Below are 20,339 nucleotides of genomic sequence, written 5' to 3'. Positions count from 1 at the left end.
ACTGTGACGTGGAGAAGGAGAAGCTCCTTCTTTCCTTCAAGGCAGTGGCAGGAGGAGACACTGAGGGACCGCCTAAACCCAAGTTTGACTTTGAGGTTGGGAAGGTAAGAAAATGGCAGCACGTCCTTTCATATTGTTAACACATATAATCATTTCTGAATTTGTAAAAAAAAAAAAAAAAGATGGTCTCTCTTTTATAGTTGCATGTTCTATACAGTTGTTAAACGTGTTAGGTTAATCTCCGTTGTTGGCTTGGAGTCTAAACTGATCTTTGCATTCTGTTTTTTTGTCTTTTTTATTGTTTTAGAAAGTGGAGGTTAAGGTGGTGAGTAAAGTCCTTACCGGTCTGGAGGTGTCCATTCTGCCAGAGGAGACCACCGCCTTGCTACCCATGATGCACCTCTCCGACCACGTGTCCAACTGCCTACTGCTGTGGGAGGGGCTGCAAGAGGGTGACATCATCTCCAACATTGTCTGCCTCAGCAAGAACAAACAGAATATTGTATCCTTTTCAACTTCAGATCGCTCACTTACCTTCACACATTGATTTCAGACACATAGCCCAAAACATAACAGAACGCTCATCAGTGTGGCTGAATGTTGTGTTCGTCTCACCATTGCGGTTGGCTGCCGTGGTTGTGTTTAGAATGTAGTGGCGATACCAAGGAAACGACTACCTCTTACTAAAGGACATCCTAACCACTTTTTACTGTACTACGACTACACAGTACCTTTCCCTTAACTCTGCCTGTCTCAAGACCCTGACTAAAAAGCCCACTGTGAAGTCATTCCTGGAGGAGGGGGGTGTGGTGGCTAAGGAGTTCTCTGACATCACAGTTGGGGTGCAGCTGATTGGCTGGGTCAAGAACATCATGCCCTACGGAGTGTTTGTGGAGTTCCCCTATGGCCTGGTTGGCCTGGCCCCTAAAGCGGTGAGTTAGTAGGGAAGGAGTTACTAGTGGGAGTTAGCCACAGTCAATTGGAGTTAGTGGGAATAAATTGGAATGTACTAAGAGTTAGTAGGGGTCAATGGTGTTAGTAGGGGTCAATGGGAGTTAGTAGGGGTCAATGGGTGTTAGCTAAGAATATATTATGCAGTTTGTTGAAAAGGTATAATCACCCTGTCAAAGATCCATAAGGATCTGAAGCTCAACCATATGGTGGACCAAAGAAACCCAATCGGAGCAGAATATTTTTCAGGATTCGTCTCTTTGTAGAATTTTTGCAGCTCCTTCAAATCATCAATAACATTGTCTAAAAGCCATTAGTATAGAATAATTTATATTGACGTACTCTTTCTCCTCTAGGCCATAAGTGACAAGTTCGTCAGCGACACGGCGGCTCACTTCCAGCTGGGCCATACGGTGGTTGCCAGGGTGACCAACTTGGACGAGGAGAAGCACAGGTTCCTGGTCAGTCTCAAGGTGTCAGAGGTCACCTCCCCTGAGAGAGACGGCCAGGCCAGGCTGATCCGAGGCCTGCAGGAGAGGAAGGCCGTGATGGAGATGATGGCCAACAGAGGTGTGTTGAGTTGTAACGTTGTTGTCAACTGTTCTAGGAACTATTAGTTTTCTTATGTTTACTAAGTTCCCTTTTCCTAGTAGGTTCAAAAATGCTATTCCAATAAATGTAAATTGATCCAAATTATTATGCTAAGAGTTAGCTTTAACTCTCTCTTTTCTCTTGTTCCTCCTCTCTCCTCCCTCTGTCTCTGACAGGTGACTCTGACCTACTCCAGCAGCTGTCTGCGGTGACCATAGGCCAGAAGATGAAGATGAGCGTAGACGAGGTGAGGGAGGATGGGAGTGTCACCTTCAAGTCAGACGAACTCAGCGCAGCCACCGTACTGGCCACCAAGGACCATGCGCCGGGTGAGTATTCACTATATGTCCAATCAGATTTGGGCTCAATCCCCTTTCAATTCAGGAAGTTCATTGAAATTACAATTGTAACTCCTGCATTGACTGAATTTACATGGAATTGACCCTGTACCCAGTGGAACTTCTACCAGACATAATATGGGGAATCTTTTGACTGTTACACCTTAGTCATCGCGATGAACCCAATAATAGAGCTTTGTTTATCCTTCTACCAGACACAACATGAGGAATCTTTTGAGTGTGACACATGGGGAATGTTTTGACTGTTACATCATAGTTATAATGTAAACTAAATGTGTGTAATGTTTCAGGTAAGTTGGCGACGGGACAGAAGTGCATGCCGGTAATCCTCCACGTTGACCTCGTGACCTCTCAAGTCTACGTGTCCCTCTTGACGAAACTGACCGGCAAGAGGCAAGAGGTGGGTACAAGGTTGCATCGCAAGTGACACCCTAGTTCCTATATAGTGTGTTTGGAACACTGCCTTGTGACTACGTTGAAGCTTCTTTATGAGTGGTTGGGTGGCTGAAAAGTTCAATAGTGGTTAATTTGGTAAAACATCTTTTGAAAACATTCAACGCAATAGATCTGTATTATCCTCAAGTTGAAACTCCCTGCACCATTATGGACTAAACAAATCTTTTTCCACTTTGAAAAGCTTCAAATCTTGATAGTTCATAACCTGTGTCCTTATAGGTGGAGGCAGGGTCCACACACACTGCCACTGTGCATCACGTCGACGCGCGACTTATTGCCGTCATCTCATTGGGCGACACGGCCCAACTGACTGTCATCCAAACCACCAATCACCCCAACGAAACTTTCCGTGCTTCGACTTCTGAGAAACTGACCGCCGGTAAAACCCTGACGGTCACCGTCACCAATCCAGCTGCGAGGAACTAAGGGCTCCCCCTAGTGTCCTGGGAACTCGCCCGACCGAACGCAAGAGATTAATCTCCGACTCCAAGGGGTCGAAGGGCACGTATCGCTACGGCGACGTGGTCAAGGGGAAGGTGAAGAAAGTGAAGCCTACGTGTGTGCTGGTGACGCTAGAGGACGGGAGCACGGGGTGCGTGCACGTGTCCGAGATACAGGAAGTGGTGTGCGTGGGAACATTCCCCACGTCCCTCCTCAAGATAGGAAGTGAGGTCACAGCCCGGGTCATCGGAGGACGGGAGGGCAACAGTCACAGGTAAGGATAACAATATATTAACAGATTTAAGTAGCCACATTTTTGTTATATAGTTCGATCATTTGAAGGATATTTCTGAATTACAGGTATTCTGTTTGAAATATCTGCGTTATTTTTAGAGTTGCAAATATATATTGTCTTTCTTTTTTTTAGGTTCTTGCCGTTCTCCCATCGCAACTTCACTTACTTCCATGCCTGAACTCACACTTCTTCCCAGGTAAATGTTCTGAACATTTAGAAGAACGTATTCTGTTATTATAGTGCCTTTTTGCTTTCTTGTTAGGATCATCTTTCCCCCCTCTGGTCACAGGAACCTGAAAGAAGACGCAGATGTTAAGCCTGTCAAGACCAAAGAGAAGCTGAAGCGTTATCAGGTCGGAGACGACGTCATTTGCTTTGTGTCAAAGGTGAGTTTGAACAAACGGAAATTGAAGTTAAGTGACTTGTTATACAGGAATGTGTGAAACATGTTTAGTAGTACTAGTTGTGTTAAATGTGTATTTCTTCTCAGTACTTTCCAAAGAGGAAGTGTCTAGAAGTGACTACTGGTCCGTCAGTAACTGGAACTGTTGAACAACTGGCCATGACCTCTGACCCTGAAGTATGATTTTATATACACTTAACTCAATGTTTTTCTCATTCCTTCTATGGGGATTTCCCTCAAACCTCAAGACATTTTGTAAAACTGTCAAATGAAGATGGTGTCATCCCTCAGATGTCCCTCATACCGTATGGATCTGTGTTCACCCTAATAGGTTCACTGAAATCATTTTTCATTTTTAATTATTCAGGATGCCAAACACCCAGAGAAGCTGTTCAAGCTGGGCCAGGCGGTCAGTGTCTAAGGTGGTGACAGTCAGCTCCTCCAAGCCCTCAGCCTCTCATTGTCTCTCAATGGTAGAGCACAAAATAAATACAAGAAGCACAAGCCCTCTTCTACCATCAATACTGTAAATATAAGACCCTTCCAACCACCAATATTACATAGATATATACATAGAGCCCTCTAAACATCAGTACATTGAAAATAGGCCTTCTAACCAACCAATCCAGAATATCAGCGCATAACCAACTTTGAACCGTCAATACAGACATGTCAACTCGCCATATACAGCTCTCTCGCTATGTTGTGGTTGCATTACTCACTCGTAGCGTTGGTTGTCAATCACTGTCAGGTGTACACAAGTTGGAGAAGGGCCATTGTAATCATGGGGTTGGTGGCAGAAGCTAGGATCCCAACCTGGGTCTGCTGGTGAAGCTGCCATTCAGCGCCATGGGAACGGTTGCCATGGAGGACCTGGCCGACAAATATAAGCGAAAACCTCTGGAGCGGTACAGCAAGGGCCAGCTGGTCAAGGTCAGTGGCTCACTTTAAAACCTGTTAAAGGCTAACTGGACCAGTCTAAAGTTAGTCAAGTTAAAATGGTTTTGGAGTGTTAACTTTCTAAAGCTGGTCTTTTATTTATGTAATTCAAGTTATTTCAAGGTTATACTAAGTAATGTGTTAATGTTTTTGTGCTCTCTCTCTAGGTGCTGCATTGTAGGAGAGGCGAATGGCAAATGGCAGTTGTCCCTCCGCTCTTCGAGGTATGATTCCCTCTGACTTGGTTTTTCATGGACAAAATGAATTAAAGAGTTCAAGTGTGTTAGGAAATGACTCTCAAAGTGATAACGACACCCTATTCAACCCTATAAACGTCTCTCTCTTCATTCTTCTCCTCTATTCCACTGGTCCATTCTAACTATCATCATATATCTATGTTAGGCGCTTTGAGCAGTGGAAAAGGGCATTTTCTAAATGAATTATCTTTCAGGACGGACCCAGAGAAGGCCTCGGTAGTCAAGGACCCCGAGATTGTGTCTCTAGAAGACCTGTCAGAGGGGCAGATCGTCAGAGGCTATATGAGGACTGTCAATGCACATGGAGTCTTTGTTAGGTAACTCAGTCCATTATCCCTTTATAGAAACCAACCCTTTTATTTAAAAAGTGACATACCTTTACAATGTCCTGGAAAGATATGAAACTGTGACAAAAAAATACATGTAAGGTATTCATTACTTCTGTATTATGCTTAGACAATATAGCTCAGATTCACAGTCCCTTTAGTATACATGTACAATGGTCTGGGAAGATATGAAATCATCATGCCGCTTTTTCCTGAAGATCGATTAAGATTATGAAAACACAATGTAGAAAAGCTGTTGCTATGGTAATATAGCTAATTGAAAATGCTTTTTGTTTTTGACAGTTGTCTAGATCCGTAAAGGGCAGAGCCCCAGTTCCAGAAGGCCAACTAAGTACTTTGTGGCTAGCCACGAAAGACTATGCCAAGAAAGTACCACAGGCCACACTGCTCACCACCAAGATCCTCAGGTAAGACCCCCCTACAATAATTTGGTACAACCCCACCACCACTGCTAGGGGAATAGGTCGGCCCTTCCTGACCATCTCATTCTAGAATAGGGGTGTTCCATAAAACAAGGAAGTTGTTAGTCATATTTTGGGGTAATAACCTAGATGTATTTGTTTTATTGAACATGTCTGTGACCCACAGGGTTATTATGGAGCAAACAAGAGCACCAATGTGTAGGAGTTTTTAGGTTTCTACATTTGGTTTTTAACACGAATGTGTTGTTCCTCTCAGCATCGACAAGAAAACGGTCTGGTGGATCTGTCTCTGCTCCAAGAGGACACTGGGAAACCAGACGTGCTCCCAGAATCCCTGGGGCTGCACCTGCGCCTGACAGGAGAGGCCAAGGAGAAGCGTGACGCCACCAAGAAGAGGAAACGCACAGAGTCGGAGAGCAAACAGGTGTCTATTTGTCCCTCTTTTCTTAATACAAGGTCATCTAACGTAGCAGGCGTCAAAAAGAAACGCCTGAGCAGGGTCACCACATCCAGTTTTCAGAGGTAGAGGAAGCTACGTTGGAGATGCTGTATCCCTGAAAACCAGATGGTTCTGGTTTCTAGTGACCCCCACTGAGGGTGAAATACAAGCTAGTCCTTTTAGTCCTTTTTAGTTTGAATAAACAAAGTGATAGGACACCTGCAACAAGATAACTGAGATGTGTGAGTGCTTTTAATAAAAAAATATATACATGTAATACAATTTAGATAATAAGGCTATTTTAAAAGGAAACCTGTCCTCTTCCATGATGTCACTGATACTAATACTACTACACAGAATAGAGGAAGCACTGATCACTGTATAACTTGGATTGCCCTAGCAGTTTGACTGGGGACTGGAATGTCTAATCCATATAATCACTTATCTTCTGTCTTAAACGCAGGGAACTGCAGAAAATGTTTCGAAGAAGACGAAGAAGACGAAGAAGGGGAAGAAGGGTAAAGGGGAGGACAGCGACAGCGGAGTGGAGGTGTACTTCAGAGAAGAAGAGGAGGAAAATAAGTTGGAGGTAGAGAAGCCCGTCCCAGTGCAGCCAGCCAGACTGCAGGTGACCGGAGGGTTCTCCTGGGATGTAGCGCTGAGCGGCCTGAAACCAGCATCCGCTGCCCTGGGGGGGAGGACAACGAGGTGAATACCAAGGTAAGGAGTAATGCTGGGGTTGTACTATGAGTGGCACCTACTAAAGGAAATCACTTAGTAAAGGAATGTTTGCGTTGCATTTGCTATGAGGGTTAGAATGGCTGTACAGCCTCAAATGTTCATGGAGGTGTACGTTTGACCTCTCGCTTGGATTATTTATAGTACTGGTATTGTATGACCTTTCTCTATCTCTCTCTCTAACTGCCACTCTCCTCTAAATCCTTTCTTTCTTTCCTTTTTTCTTTTCTTCTTTCCTTGCTTTCATCCCCCTCGTCCACCCAGCCCCAGAAGAAGTCTCACCATGAGCAGGAGGTGGAGAAGCGGGAGGCTGAGAAGGCCCTGACCAAGCTGGAGACGGAGCTGATGGACCCAGGCCTGCGACCCCAGACGGCGGCTAGCTTTGAGCGCCTGCTACTAGGCTCCCCTAACAGCTCTCTGCTCTGGCTGCAATTCATGGCCTTCCACCTGCAGGCCACACAGATAGAACAGGCTAGAGCGGTGGCTGAGAGGGCTCTGAAGACTATCTCCTTCAGGTTAGTGGTGGGGTGGGGACAGGTGTGTGTGTTCATAACGCGCTCCTTAGATCCACTTCTGGAGGGTTCTCCTGTGCCGGTGCTGTCGTCGCTCTCTGAGTGCTGCAGCTCCAGCCTGGAGGCCCTCAGCAGCTTTCTGGCTGTACAGTTGGAGGTGCTTGAGTCATTGGTGTGTGAGAGCAGTCTACCTGCCCCGCCCAGCCCCACTGTTGCTCTGGCAACCCTCAGTCCTACTGGGGGGGATTCTACCAGCGCAGCTAGGCTGGGGGGCGGACAACGCGAAGAAGAAAGCTGGTCCTGTGGGTGGGTTGGCGTGGGGGGATATGAATGTGTTGATTAGGGCTGGGCAGTGTACCGTATTTTATGATGTACCGGTATTGATGCACGGGACCGGTTTGTTTTTTAACTTGACCTTCTAAAACGGTATTTGAATGTTTGGTTTGTTAAATGTGATACCCTGTGTGTAATGTCCATTTTTATAGTTTACTTCGCTACTTGGGTCATCTCTCTGCTCTCTCTCTCGCTCCATGACCGTTTCCACGGACCGAGCCCCGCCCCCTGTCACTCAAGGAGCGCATTTGTTGTTTCTCGACCACGAGACACTTGTGCTCAGTCTCTACATGGTCGAATGCAACAATGTTGATGACAATGATGCTGTTTTCACTTTGCTTCTTAATATAAATCCACTAGCGTTCTATAATTACACTATTCGTTTTTGTTTCTTACATCTGCAAACAGCTAGTTTGTCTTTTCTTAGCAAGTTGGGCCTTAATCTTATTTGCCGCTAATGCTAATCCCTAGTTAGCTGGCTAGCTAGCTAATACATGTCCTGAGTCAGAGCAAACGTAATCAGCTATACAGCCTGATAATACGTGTATCTTCAGTATCAACAGTATCTTCTAAATCAGAGAGGAATACGCTAAGCATGAATATGTTAGCTAAATTAAGTAGTTTAAAGAAAACATTCAATGTAGCCAAAGATTATAGGGTCCCCAAGGAGACACTTGTCAACACTTTGGTTCCTACCCTGTCACAATAACTCCTCCCTGGCATTTTCATTCATTGTCATGTCAAACAACACTATTCAAAGTGCCCACTATTATATTCTAACTATAGAATTAGAATAATCATTGTATTTCCATGATTCCAACAGTCCACCCAAGTGTTTTGCTCTGAATTGCAAGTCAAATCGCAGTTGCAACATTTGGTTCAAAATAAGGCCTAGATTGTTTGCCCGTATCGTGCAGCCCTACGTGGCAGTATGGAAATGATCTCAAATTAGTGCAGGAAATACAGAAATGTAGAAAAATATAGACAAATATTTTGGTTGAATTGAACAGTATTAAACAATCAGAATGTAGAAAGACCCATTTGAAATCACTTAGGATGTATGTGTTGCCACCCTAAGGTAGCGCACTACTCATAAAGCACATTTAGAACTTTTATTATTCAAATACATAAAATAACATCATACCGCCTTTAAAAAAAGTACACAAAATTAAAAGCCCTAGTGTTGATTGTGTAATGTCTGTATCCTGTCTGTCATCAAATAATTCTTACAAAAATGTATCACCAAAAAAAGAGTGAAGGAAGGAAAGGGTGTATAACGTATGCATTCTATAACACGTGTGTGTTCTCCCTCAGAGAAGAGCAGGAGAAGCTGAATGTGTGGGTGGCTCTGTTGAACCTTGAGAACCTGTATGGGACAGAGGAGAGTCTTCAGAAGGTGTTTGAGCGAGCCGTGCAGTATTGTGAACCCATGCCCGTCTACCAGCAGCTGGCTGACATCTACGCCAAGTGTCAGAAGACTAAGGTAGCTTACTGCCAGGGCTCACAAACATTCATTAAAATGGCTAACATTCCTCACTGAAAAAAGTGATATACTTCACGTATTTACTCGTGTCGTATTAGAGCACATTAGATGTTGTATTTGGAGTTTTTTTTCTGAGCTTGTATGTTTTCTTCTGTTGAATGGTCCTGCTAGCTCACTGTTTTTACTGGTACGGTTTGGAGTAGGTTCTCATCAATTGTGCGTATCTGTGTGTGTAGGAGGCGGAAGGTCTGTACAAGACCATGGTGAAGCGGTTCCGTCAGGAGAAGGCTGTGTGGCTGAGCTACGGGACCTTCCTGCTTCAGCAGGGTCAGAGTGACGCGGCCAGCGCCCTGCTACAGAGGGCCATCAAGAGCCTGCCTAACAAAGACAGTAAGGCCCCTGTTATCACCTTTAGGAATCATACACACCTTTGGGAGCCCCATACACACCTTTTGGGAGCCCCATACCTCAACACATTCCCTATTCGACCTCTAGCTCATATTGGACACTGGGTTGGATTGATATAAAGAAGATGGCAATAGCGCCATCTTGTGGAATTTTGGCTGTATTGCTTACGCCAATCTTTCCTGTCCTGATTCTACTCAGTCCGTTTATCTTTCAACAGATCTACTCACCAGGTCATTTGTCCAGGTTGACAGCTCTTAGTTAGTACGTTTTTGACTCTATGACAAAAAGGTACTAACACCTTACGTACAGTATCTCCATGTTAACCTTCCACCTTCTCCGTCGTCCTCCTCTTCAGATGTGGATCTGATAGCGAAGTTTGCCCAGCTGGAGTTCCGCTACGGAGACGTAGAGCGAGGAAAGACCATGTTGGACAGGATCCTGACCAGCTACCCCAAACGCACCGACCTGTGGTCCGTCTTCATAGACCTCATGGTCAAACACGGCTCCCAGAAGGAAGTCCGGTGAGTGAGCCCGACGGCACCTCACTGGTTTTGTTTTGTTTACGAAATGACGTTGGAATAGCCTGATCCCAGGTTTGTTTGGTGTGACAATGACCATAGGAGTTGGCAATAAAGCACCAACACATCTGGGACCAGGCTAACCCGGTAATATTTCATTTATGAAAACATGTAATATTTGAATATTAAATATGATCAACTTTAGTCTAGGAAATATTTTTTGCACGTTTATTCAAACTAAAAAAACAGAAATAGCTTATTTACATAATTATTCAGACCCTTTGCTATGACACTCGAAATTGAGCTCAGGTGCATCCTGTTTCCATTGATCATCCTTGATATGTTTATACAACTTGATTGGAGTCCACCTGTGGTAAATTCAATTGATTGGACATGATTTGGAAAGGCTCACACCTGTCTATATAAGGTCCCACAGTTGCCAGTGTATGTCAGAGCAAAAACCAAGCCATGAGGTCAAAGGAATTGTCCGTGGAACTCCGAGACAGGATTGTGTCGAGGCACAGATCTGGAGAAGGGTACCAAAACATTTATGCAGCCTTGAAGGTAAAAGGCACATGATGGCCCGCTTGGAGTTTGCCAAAAGGCACCTAAGTGATTCTCAGACCATGAGAAACAAGATTCTCTGGTCTGATGAAACCAAGACTGAACTCTTTGGCCTGAATGCCAAGCGGGATGTCTGCAGGAAACCTGGTGCCATCCCTACGGTGAAGCACGGTGGTGTCAGCATCATGCTGTGGGGATGTTTTTCAGCGGCAGGGACTGGGACACTAGTCAGGATCGAGGGAAAGATGAACGGAGCAAAGTACAGAGAGATCCTTGATGAAAACCTGCTCCAGAGCGCTCAGGACCTCAGACTGGGGCAAAGGTTCACCTTCCAACAGGACAACGACCCTAAGCACACAGCCAAGACAACACAGGATTGGCTTCGGGACAAGTCTCTGAATGTCCTTGAGTGGCCCAGCCAGAGCCCGGACTTGTGCCCGATCGAACATCTCTGGAGAGACCTGAAAATAGCTTTGCAGTGACGCTCCCCATCCAACCTGACAGAGCTTGAGAGGATCTTCAGAGAAGAATGGGAGAAACTCCCCAAATAAAGGTGTGCCAAGCTTGTAGTGTCATACTCAAGAAGACTCGAGGCTGTAATCGCTGCCAAAGGTGCTTCAACAAAGTACTGAGTAAAGAGTCTGAATACTTATGTGATATTTCATTTTTTATTTTATAAATTTGCAAACATTGTCATTATGGTGTATTGTGTGTAGATTGAGGTATTTTTATTTCATTTTAGAATGCGGCTGTAACGTAATAAAATGTGGAAAAAGTCAAGGGGTCTGAATAATTTCTGAATGCACTGTCATTGGTAGCAAGGTGTTTCCTGTCATGTGACCTGGTCTAACATCCTGTTTCCTGTGTTCAGGGCTGTGTTTGACCGTGTGATCCACCTGAGTGTGGCGGTGAAGAGGATCAAGTTCTTCTTCAAGCGTTACCTGGAGTATGAGAAGAAGAACGGCACGCCAGAGAGCATCCAGGCTGTCAAGGAGAAGGCTCTGGAGTACGTGGAGTCTAAAGGGACAGAGGCCGCCAGATAGAGAGACACACACACACGTCATATTTTGGGGATTTTCCAACAGCTGTTGTGCAACTGTGGGAAAAGAAGCAAATTGGCAAGGAGCTCAAGGGGAAGCCTGACCTGAGTGTCATAACAGCCTCGACACACACACACACACACACAGATGTAGCCACACAGATACATACCCTGCTGTTGGATATTCAGAGAAGACATTTGTTAATTGCTTGAGAGCTTTCAAATGGTGACATGTCACACATGATATGGACTTGGAAATGTGGGAGGTCATTCTACCTGGTCGTTTTAACCCATTTTGCATAAATAGCATAATTTAAACCTAATGGACTTTTTTGTGTATGTATGTATGGATGAAAAAGCACGCTGACCTGACTGAATAGAATGACTATCATTTTGTAATCAAATAAATGAACAGTAAATAACCTGAACATGTCTGATATACCATCTACTACTCATTTACAGAAGATGCACCACAAAGAGGATACATATTTTATTTAAAAGCAACAAACGATACAAAATTACAAGATGGGGGGGTCACAACGTTACGTACATACATACAGGCAAGACTAGCTGTCTATCAGTCTTCGAGGTTATGGACCTGGTTTGTGTCCGAAATGGCACCCTATTCCCTATATAGTACACTACTTTTGACCAGGACCTGCATAGGGTTCTGTGTAAGGAATAGGGTGCCATTTCAGACACACTCCTGGATATATAGTTCTGTACATCAGAGAGCTGCTGTGATGTTGGTATTGGACTGGTTTTGTGATTCCAGCCTTTGGCCGCGTTCCAGACCAACTACTTTGCAGTCACTTGCCAGATCTCATTGGCTGCATTCCAGACCGACTACATTGCAGTCGCTTGCCGGATCTCCACGCCTGGATAAGTGTTTAACATGTCAGCTAACCGCATATGCTCAGTCGATGACGTGGCGCAGAACCATTTGTTGCTGTGTGCAGCATGACCAATGTAGTCGGCCTGGAACGTGACCAATGTTTTGACTCCCTCAGTATAGTGTTACCTAGGTTGGAGTTGGCAGTATTGGACATGTTCTGTGTGTGGCACATGGTATTGAATGGCATGTTTGTGCTGGCTTGTATTGTAACACCCCTGAGGTATGAGAGGTATCCATTTACATCAATCCTGATACTCGACCAATGACCTTCTCAGAATGCCTGACGTGTCGTTTTGTGATTGGCTGTTTCTGGCAGTGTTGTACCAGGCATCGTCCAATGACTGGGGGAGAACTCGGTATTCTAAAGTGGCTCCCGTTCCTATGTCACTTTCCTCTCATTCTCACCGGAGATACTATTAGTACACTGCTGACCTGCAAAATGAATATTCGGGTCAGGAGTGTCCGTGTAGCCTTCACTCATTCTCACTGATCTAAAGGGGAGGATAGACAGCAGCTTTATGAAGCTCCACTGCTAAGCTAGGAGGGCGCAATCCCAAACTGACCTGCTGCACCCGATCCCCTACCCTATCCTTCATTTCTTGCAGGAAGCCCCATTGGCATGCTAGTATGGCCAAATTCCAAACACCACATCCCTCAAGGTTAGAGTTATCATTTTGTTTTTAGGTTCCATTGCTAAACTAGTAGGGCCCGATCCTGAAACACTCTCTTGCGCCCTGCCCCTCGGTCATCGTTGACTTTCTTGACGATCTGAAAGGCCTGGACGGGTGTAATCAACATCCATATACAGTAGCCAAACCCCCAACCATATTGATTAATGCTCAGTCAAAGACTAACACCATGGAAGCCACTTTAAGAATACAATCGACTCTGTGTGATGTCCATAAAATGACCATCAATTCCGTGTAAATGTGTACAGGTGCGTATGGCGGTCGTGGTGGCCCCTGTGGGTCCTTCACACCTCCTCTGGGTCCTGGGGCCCCTCAGTTCCCTGTGTGGGGTCTGGGTGGAGCCTGAGGATGGGCTTATTACACATGGGGCACACGCTACGGATCTCCAGCCACTTCAGCAGGCACCTGGATGGGACACACAAAATAGACTGAGATTTCCTCAAAAGTGCATAACCTGGGGCCTCCCGGGTGGCGCAGTGGTCTAGGGCACTGCATCGCAGTGCTAGCTGCGCCACCAGAGTCTCTGGGTTCGCGCCCAGGCTCTGTCGCAGCCGGCCGCGACCGGGAGGTCCGTGGGCGACGCACAATTGGCCTAGCGTCGTCCGGGTTAGGGAGGGTTTGGCCGGTAGGGATATCCTTGTCTCATCGCGCTCCAGCGACTCCTGTGGCGGGCCGGGCGCAGTGCGCGCTAACCAAGGGTGCCAGGTGCACGGTGTTTCCTCCGACACATTGGTGCGGCTGGCTTCCGGGTTGGAGGCGCGCTGTGTTAAGAAGCAGTGCGGTTGGGTTGTGCTTCGGAGGACGCATGGCTTTCGACCTTCGTCTCTCCCGAGCCCGTACGGGAGTTGTAGCGATGAGACAAGATAGTAATTACTAGCGATTGGATACCACGAAAATTGGGGAGAAAAGGGGATAAAATGGTTTTTTTTTAAATATATTTTAAAAAAAAGTGCATAACCTGTTCAAATATTATAGAGATCCTTCATTTATTCTGTCTGTCCTTCATTCCTTTTTCTTTTCCTTTCTTCCGTGAGCTAATCATTGATCTGACAAGGATGTTAACTTCAAGGAAGGGAGGCTGGAACCAGAAGGATTTATGATGTAATCATGTTAGTTTCAGCTGCCTGTTGAGTGTCATTATGACCACAGATGTGTTGACGTTTTGTAAGCTCTTGTCTATAAGGAGAGCCTGATGGTTAACTCACTTCTTGTGAAATGCGTGTGAACACGGACACACGGCTAGCTCATCTCTGGTCCGAAACTCTTCCAAACATACTGCACACGTTTGCTTTAAGGGCAAGAAGAAAAATGTGTGTTAGTGTGTGTTCACATTTACAAGAACAATGATTGAGTCAACCCGCCCTTAGCTCGAAGTTAAATACATCATCTGAGTTCAAACACAACACCAGGTTAAATCAAAGGCATTGCATCGCCGCGGGGGTTTCCCAAGTAGCTAACAGAGCCACACAGAAATGGTTCAGAAAATGTTACATTTTTTTCCAAACAATCTGCATTGAAATAAAAATGTCACACAGAATAACACGACTTACTCCTAGAAGGCTCAGCTTCTTGCCTGCCCCTTTAAGAACCACCTATTGAGAACGAAAAATCAAAAAAGCAGTTTGTACATGTGTTAGAGTGAGCTATAAGCTACTTGATACACACACCGGTATTGGTACAAATCCAGGGATGACGTAATGAAGGTTAACTATAAAGAGTAGTGGGCGTTGTGTTTCAAAACACACTGACGACAACAGACATACTGTAGTAGTAGTTGAAACCTGGTCAAACCCCAGTGCTACATGTGCTGGTGTAGTGATAGGCCTACCTCATTGTAGCTGAACTGCTCCCTCGTCCCTTGCTGTTTCAACCTACAAAGAGACAAATACAAAATGGCCGTGTTTAAAGATGGAGTCCGGGAACTTAAGCACTTAAGTTGACAAATAAACATTGATTTGATTTACAAATTTGAAACATATTGTGTGAATTGGAATTCATAATGTTTCTTATTTGGGGGGGCGATAACGTACACGAAATGGATGACGTAGTACACAATTTGGCACAATTATACAAAACCTCTGTAGCATCACTTTAAAATGTCTCATCAACGCAAAGGGTGGCTACTTTGAAGAATCTCACATATCTCACAAGAATCTCACAATATATTTTGATTTGTTTAACACTTTTGGTTACTACATGATTCCATATGTGTTATTTCATAGTTTTGATGTCTTCACTATTATTCTACAATGTAGAAAATAGTCAAAATAAAGAAAAATCCTGGAATGAGTAGGTGTGTCCAAACTTTTGACTTGTACTGTATATAAATAATATCATAGGCCTATAATATGATAATACGTAATTAAATAAAGGCTCTTGAAGCATAATAAGCGAAGCCTCCATGTGGATAAGTCTACATGTTAATATCCTGATTGCAATGGCAACCAGCCAGCAACCATCTTTGTTTGAGTCCTTCCCCCTACGGTTTCCAATAGGTGGCACAGCCACAAAGTCAAAATTCACTATATTGTCAAAATTAACGAGCACAAAAATGAGCTTTTTGGTCTTAATTTAAGGTTAGGGTTAGGCATAAGGTTAGCAGTGTGGTTAATGTTAGGGTTAGGTTTAAATTCAGATGTTAAATTGTAGAAATAGGCAGGGTTTATCACTTTGTGGCTGTTCCAGCTAGTGATGACCCTACATACCTGAAGAGGTAGCAGCAGAAGATGAGGCTGAGCATGAAGACGAACAGGCCGATGCCCAGCACTATCACGTAGACATTGAGTGGCAGGTGGTAAGTGGTATCCATCTTGCTAAGTCCACAGTACTTCTCAAAGTGCTGGAGACCTAAACCACAGGCATCCTGAGAAGAAGAAGAATATTTGCACACAGCTTGTTGTCATGAAAAAGGTTGTCAAAACAATAGAGGGACTTGAACGAAAACATGTCACAGCTTACCTCACTTAGCATATAATGAAAGTGTTATAAATACTAATATGTTTTCCCCTCTCAAGACAGAGGATCCGGGGACATATTCCCACATGCAAATGGCTCACAGCTTCTTGTTTACACACCTTTTAAACAGGAGAGAGAGACACTAAAACACAGATTCTCTCGCTGATTCACTTCTCATGTAGGCGTTATAACTAGAGACATATTTATATATGGACTAATATATTTCAATCTAAACATAGGGCTCTTGTTATAACTGCATTGCTTAATGTATGGTATTCCTCCCTTAGACAATACATCTCCATTATATCCTCCATGTAGGACACAAGAGCCACCGACATGTGTTTTACTATCTAGGGCTGCATGATAGAAAGCCTAGTAAGCCTTGTATTGACAATTCAAACGACAAGGTCAATATTTGGTGGGGAGGGAGGGGGAAGTGAATGCCTGGTATTTGGCTCCCATCCCACCCATACTGCTCTGTATTGCTCTGCTCTGACTGGAGCCAAGGCACGTAATTGGCAGTGAACTAAACCAACATGGAGTACGGTGGCTCCACTTCCGTCGGTACGCCATCTGTTCCACAGACTCCCCTTCACAGACTAGGTGGCTGGCCTGTGGGTTGTGTGTGTGTGTCATGGGTGGGGGTTGGTTGGGAGCTTTAGCTAGCCTTTTCATGAACAGACACACAACACTCTAGGGACTGAGGCACCATTTGGCAAGACAATGGTAACCAGGAAGCACCACTTCCACCCATATGCCCCATGTGTTCTGTTCTTGTGAATTTGCCTCACCACGGACGAGATGCCCCCTTACCCCCCTCTCTTTGCCAGTCTGTTTTAACAGCCATGGCCGTGTCACTTAATTTGGAGTGATAGAAGGGGTACAGCTTGAGCACAGTGGGGGGTATGGGGTCATTAATTTGACATTGGGGTAAAGGGAGGGGGGAATGGGAGTAGGGGGGGTCGTAGAATTGAAACATGGTTACATAGACAGTTTATTGTAGAATGGACCATATGCAGAGACCGGCTAGGTATTGAATAGCTGAACAACCTCTAGTAATGCCGTTAGTTACAGTTACATGATGGTTGCTATGTAGCCTATATATAACTAACTAAACATGACCCTGGAAAATTGAATTAGTTTGAGTGCCGTTTCACCCTTTCGACAAAACCCAACTGAACCCACATTCAATTTCGTCATTTCTCAAGCATATCAATTACAGAAACCCTGTTAGCAGTCAGTAAAGAGTTCAAGGGAGAGGGGAGAGTTATAGTGGAACACACAGGCTGTGTAAGCTACGGACTGCATTACATTGACTTGGCAGAAGGTTGAGGAAAAACACTTACCGTTACACCATTGGAATGGTTGCATGAAATCTGACTCCCAGGACTGCAGCAGTAAATCCAGGCCCTGTCAGGAGAAGGCTGGACCTGTGTGAGGGCCAAACTACCAGGTTACCCCGACGCCCGGAAGCCCAAAATCAGTCTCTAAACTGGGGCTAAAAGAAGACAAAGGAGTCGCTGGGGTGGTTTGAGGTTGTGGTGGATCATCCAAAAGCAAAACCATGAAGATGATCAGAATTCCGAGAAGAAGATTGTTAAGATTCTAGCTGTGCGGTTTTGTCCACTCAGCAATCCATGCGCGACATTCCCAAATCTGGATTAGCTCCCGAGGGTTAGGATTGGGAGATGTGGGATTGGGAGTGCTGCAGTCCTCGTGTGTGCTCCTTCTCCTCTCTCAACATTGACGATGACGTCCTTGTGATGACTGTCAGAGAGAGACGAAGAAATCAGTTTAGTCACATGGCTCTTACCTCATGTCAATGTCCACTGTTGAAGTGGTGAAATCTGCTCTCAACACTGAGCAAAACAACACACATTTCCTTTCCTCCCAATCAAAACAACTTCCATTCAGGAGAAAAACAGCCCCATAAATTGCAATAAACAACAACTGTCCAGTTCATCACAGTGACAGAAAACCATTCCAAACGACAGTCCCTGCTCTTATTCCAGTGTGGGGGCTATTAGTCCCTGCTTTGTCCCCCTCCAAATCCTTCTGAACAGAGGGATTTTCACAAGCCTTATCCCATCTGTCTGCCCTCTCTTCTCCTCCTCTTCCTCTACTCCTTCAGTGCCCTGATCTACTAGGGGGGTAGAGCGTACTCTTCACAGCAGGAAAAACATGATTCCCCCAAAACACAAAGAACAGTCTTCTAGCTGGGATATTTTGCTAGTGTGTATGTGTGTGTGTCTGTGTGTATTTAGGAGGGGGAAGTTCCTACTCTCCCTCTAACCATCTGCTGCTTCGATTGAGAAAAATGTTGAGACAAAGACAGTCTCCCACCTCCAGCTGACCTGGTCATGGTGGCCGGGTTCCCTCTCCGTCTCAATCCATAATGGTGGTCTAGAAATCTGCCTCGATCCTCCTCTGCTGCTTTTGCTATTGCTGCTGCTGCTGCTGTTCCTATATTTCTGCCTCTGCCTCTCTCAATTCAATCTCCTCTCTCTCTCTCCTCTCTCTCTCTCTCTCTCTCTCTCTCTCTCTCATTGGTTTGTAAACAGAGCTCTGGCTGTTGGTCATGTGACCAGTCCTTTGCCTCGCAACTCTCGTTTCCCTCCTCCCCCTCCCTCTCCTTTGGACACTCCCCTTCTCCCTCCGTCCTCCAATCCCTGTCTCTCTCCCTCTCTCCCTGGGAGAGATGAAAACAGGCATAGGCAGGAGGGTAGGCAGAGGGGCTTAGACATAGACGAATGAGACGACTGGATACGGTGTGAGGGTTGTGAGTTTCTCTCTCTGTGTGTGTTGGAGTCTTGCAGGAAACACAGGGAGGGCCCGGCCAGTGACATGTGCACTGCTGCTGTCCAGACAACCAAACAACAACCCATTCTCATTAATTATGTGCTATATGTACGTTGCAACCCAGCAATGCAAAGCCAGGCAGGGTGAGGGGAAGGCCAGCAGCCATCCCTTTTAGTCAAAACAACAAAACTATCACTGGGCTACTAAACCAACATGGCTACCACAGCCAACGCATATAGGGGGATTGGGAAGCTAGCTCTGTCAGTCAAAGCCCTGATTATTTTCCAGTTTTGTTTCTCTTGATCTATAGTCTATATATAAACGTGTTGCTATCATGTTGGTAGAGAGACAGGAGCAGGGTTGGAGGGAGAGAGAGAGGGAAATACAGAGAAAGAGAGATCAAGAGAAAGCAGAAAGAAAGACAAATACTAGAGAGTGAAAGATGGCCAGAGACATCCATCCTTCCACCCCCACATGTCAGTCCTGCCAGGCCAGCAGGCCTCAGAGACAACAGCTGCAGGATTTGGGCTGTAGGGTAGGGAGCTAGGAAGGAGGATATATGCTTTCCTGGCGCCCTGGGCCATGTTCATTTGGCACCAAACGGAAGAAAACAGACTAAAACAGCCCTTATGGTGAAAAAACAGATGCATTTCACATGTGAGGTATTCCAAAAACACGTTTTCATGTTATCATGTGATCTTATGTGAAGTTAATGTGATAACATGTGACAACATGAAACTACACGTGAAAACGTGATAAAGTGCAGTGTTCCAAAAACACATTCATGTGTTTTTCTGTCATATTTTTTTTCTTCTAGAAAACCCTTTTTACATCAGCAGATGTCACAAAGTGATTATACAGAAACCCAGCTTAAAACCCCAAAGAGCAAGCAATGCAGATGTAGAAGCCCGGTGGCTAGGAAAAACTCACTAGAAAGGCAGGAACCTAGAGGGAAACCAGGCTCTGAGGGGTGACCAGTCCTCTTCTGGCTGTGCCAGATAGAGATTATAAGAGTACATGGCCATTATAGCCAGATTGTTCTTCAAGATGTTGTAAAAGTTTAATAGATGACCAGCATCGTCAAATAATATTCACAGTGGTTATAGAGGGTGCAACAGGTCAACATCTCAGGAGTAAATGTCAGTTGGCTTTTCATAGCTGAGCATTCAGAGGTCGAGATAGCAGGTGCAGTATAGAGAGAGAGAGGGTCAAAACAGCAGATCCGGGATAAGGTATCACGTCCGCTGAACAGGTCAGAGTTCCATAGCCTCAGGCAGAAAAGCAGAAACTGGATCAGCAACATGACCAGGTGGACTAGGGAGGGGACAGCCAGGAGTCCTCAGGCCAGGTAGTGCTGTGGCATGGTCTGGTCCTAGGGCTAAGGTCCTCCGGGAGGGGAGAGGAAGAGAGAGAGAGAGAGAGAGAGAGAGAGAGAGAGAGAGAGAGAGAGAGCGAGAGAGAGAGAGAGAGAGAGAGAGAGATGGGAGAATTCGAGGAAGCATACTT

At 45.2% G+C, this 20,339-nt stretch overlaps 2 protein-coding genes and 1 non-coding gene across 3 annotated transcripts; 2 read left to right on the top strand and 1 right to left on the bottom strand.

The window, feature by feature from the left end:
- Positions 1–5: 5 nt before the first annotated feature.
- LOC120041596 (protein RRP5 homolog) lies at positions 6–11,808 on the top strand (the record flags this gene model as incomplete). Its single annotated transcript, XM_038986465.1, is given in 21 exon segments — positions 6–104; positions 308–502; positions 759–932; positions 1,308–1,521; positions 1,719–1,871; positions 2,192–2,301; positions 2,577–2,623; positions 2,770–3,072; positions 3,226–3,265; positions 3,864–3,905; positions 4,304–4,419; positions 4,603–4,659; positions 4,887–5,004; positions 5,718–5,885; positions 6,364–6,549; positions 6,552–6,620; positions 6,903–7,153; positions 8,798–8,966; positions 9,203–9,356; positions 9,730–9,895; positions 11,328–11,808. Coding segments are annotated over 21 exon segments (3,003 nt in total), but the record flags the coding sequence as incomplete, so codon positions are not given.
- On the top strand, positions 7,190–7,431 carry LOC120041597. The gene has a single exon (XR_005475902.1). It is a non-coding gene; the product is annotated as a small nucleolar RNA SNORA53 (small nucleolar RNA).
- A 162-nt stretch (positions 11,809–11,970) lies between the features above and the next one.
- LOC120041595 (RING finger protein 122-like) lies at positions 11,971–17,852 on the bottom strand. The gene is made up of 7 exons (XM_038986464.1): positions 17,848–17,852; positions 17,381–17,480; positions 15,785–15,942; positions 14,908–14,950; positions 14,630–14,671; positions 14,285–14,367; positions 11,971–13,484 (listed from the first exon to the last, which is right to left on the bottom strand). Exons 1-7 carry the CDS (start codon positions 17,850–17,852, stop codon positions 13,364–13,366), a joined length of 552 nt encoding a protein of 183 aa, XP_038842392.1. The 3' UTR covers positions 11,971–13,363.
- Between the last annotated feature and the right edge of the window lie 2,487 nt (positions 17,853–20,339).

Source organism: Salvelinus namaycush, unplaced genomic scaffold (assembly GCF_016432855.1).
Source record: "Salvelinus namaycush isolate Seneca unplaced genomic scaffold, SaNama_1.0 Scaffold484, whole genome shotgun sequence".
Classification (NCBI taxonomy): domain Eukaryota; kingdom Metazoa; phylum Chordata; class Actinopteri; order Salmoniformes; family Salmonidae; genus Salvelinus; species Salvelinus namaycush.
Note: the sequence above shows the minus strand (reverse complement) of the source record. Positions and strands in the feature narration are given on the sequence as shown.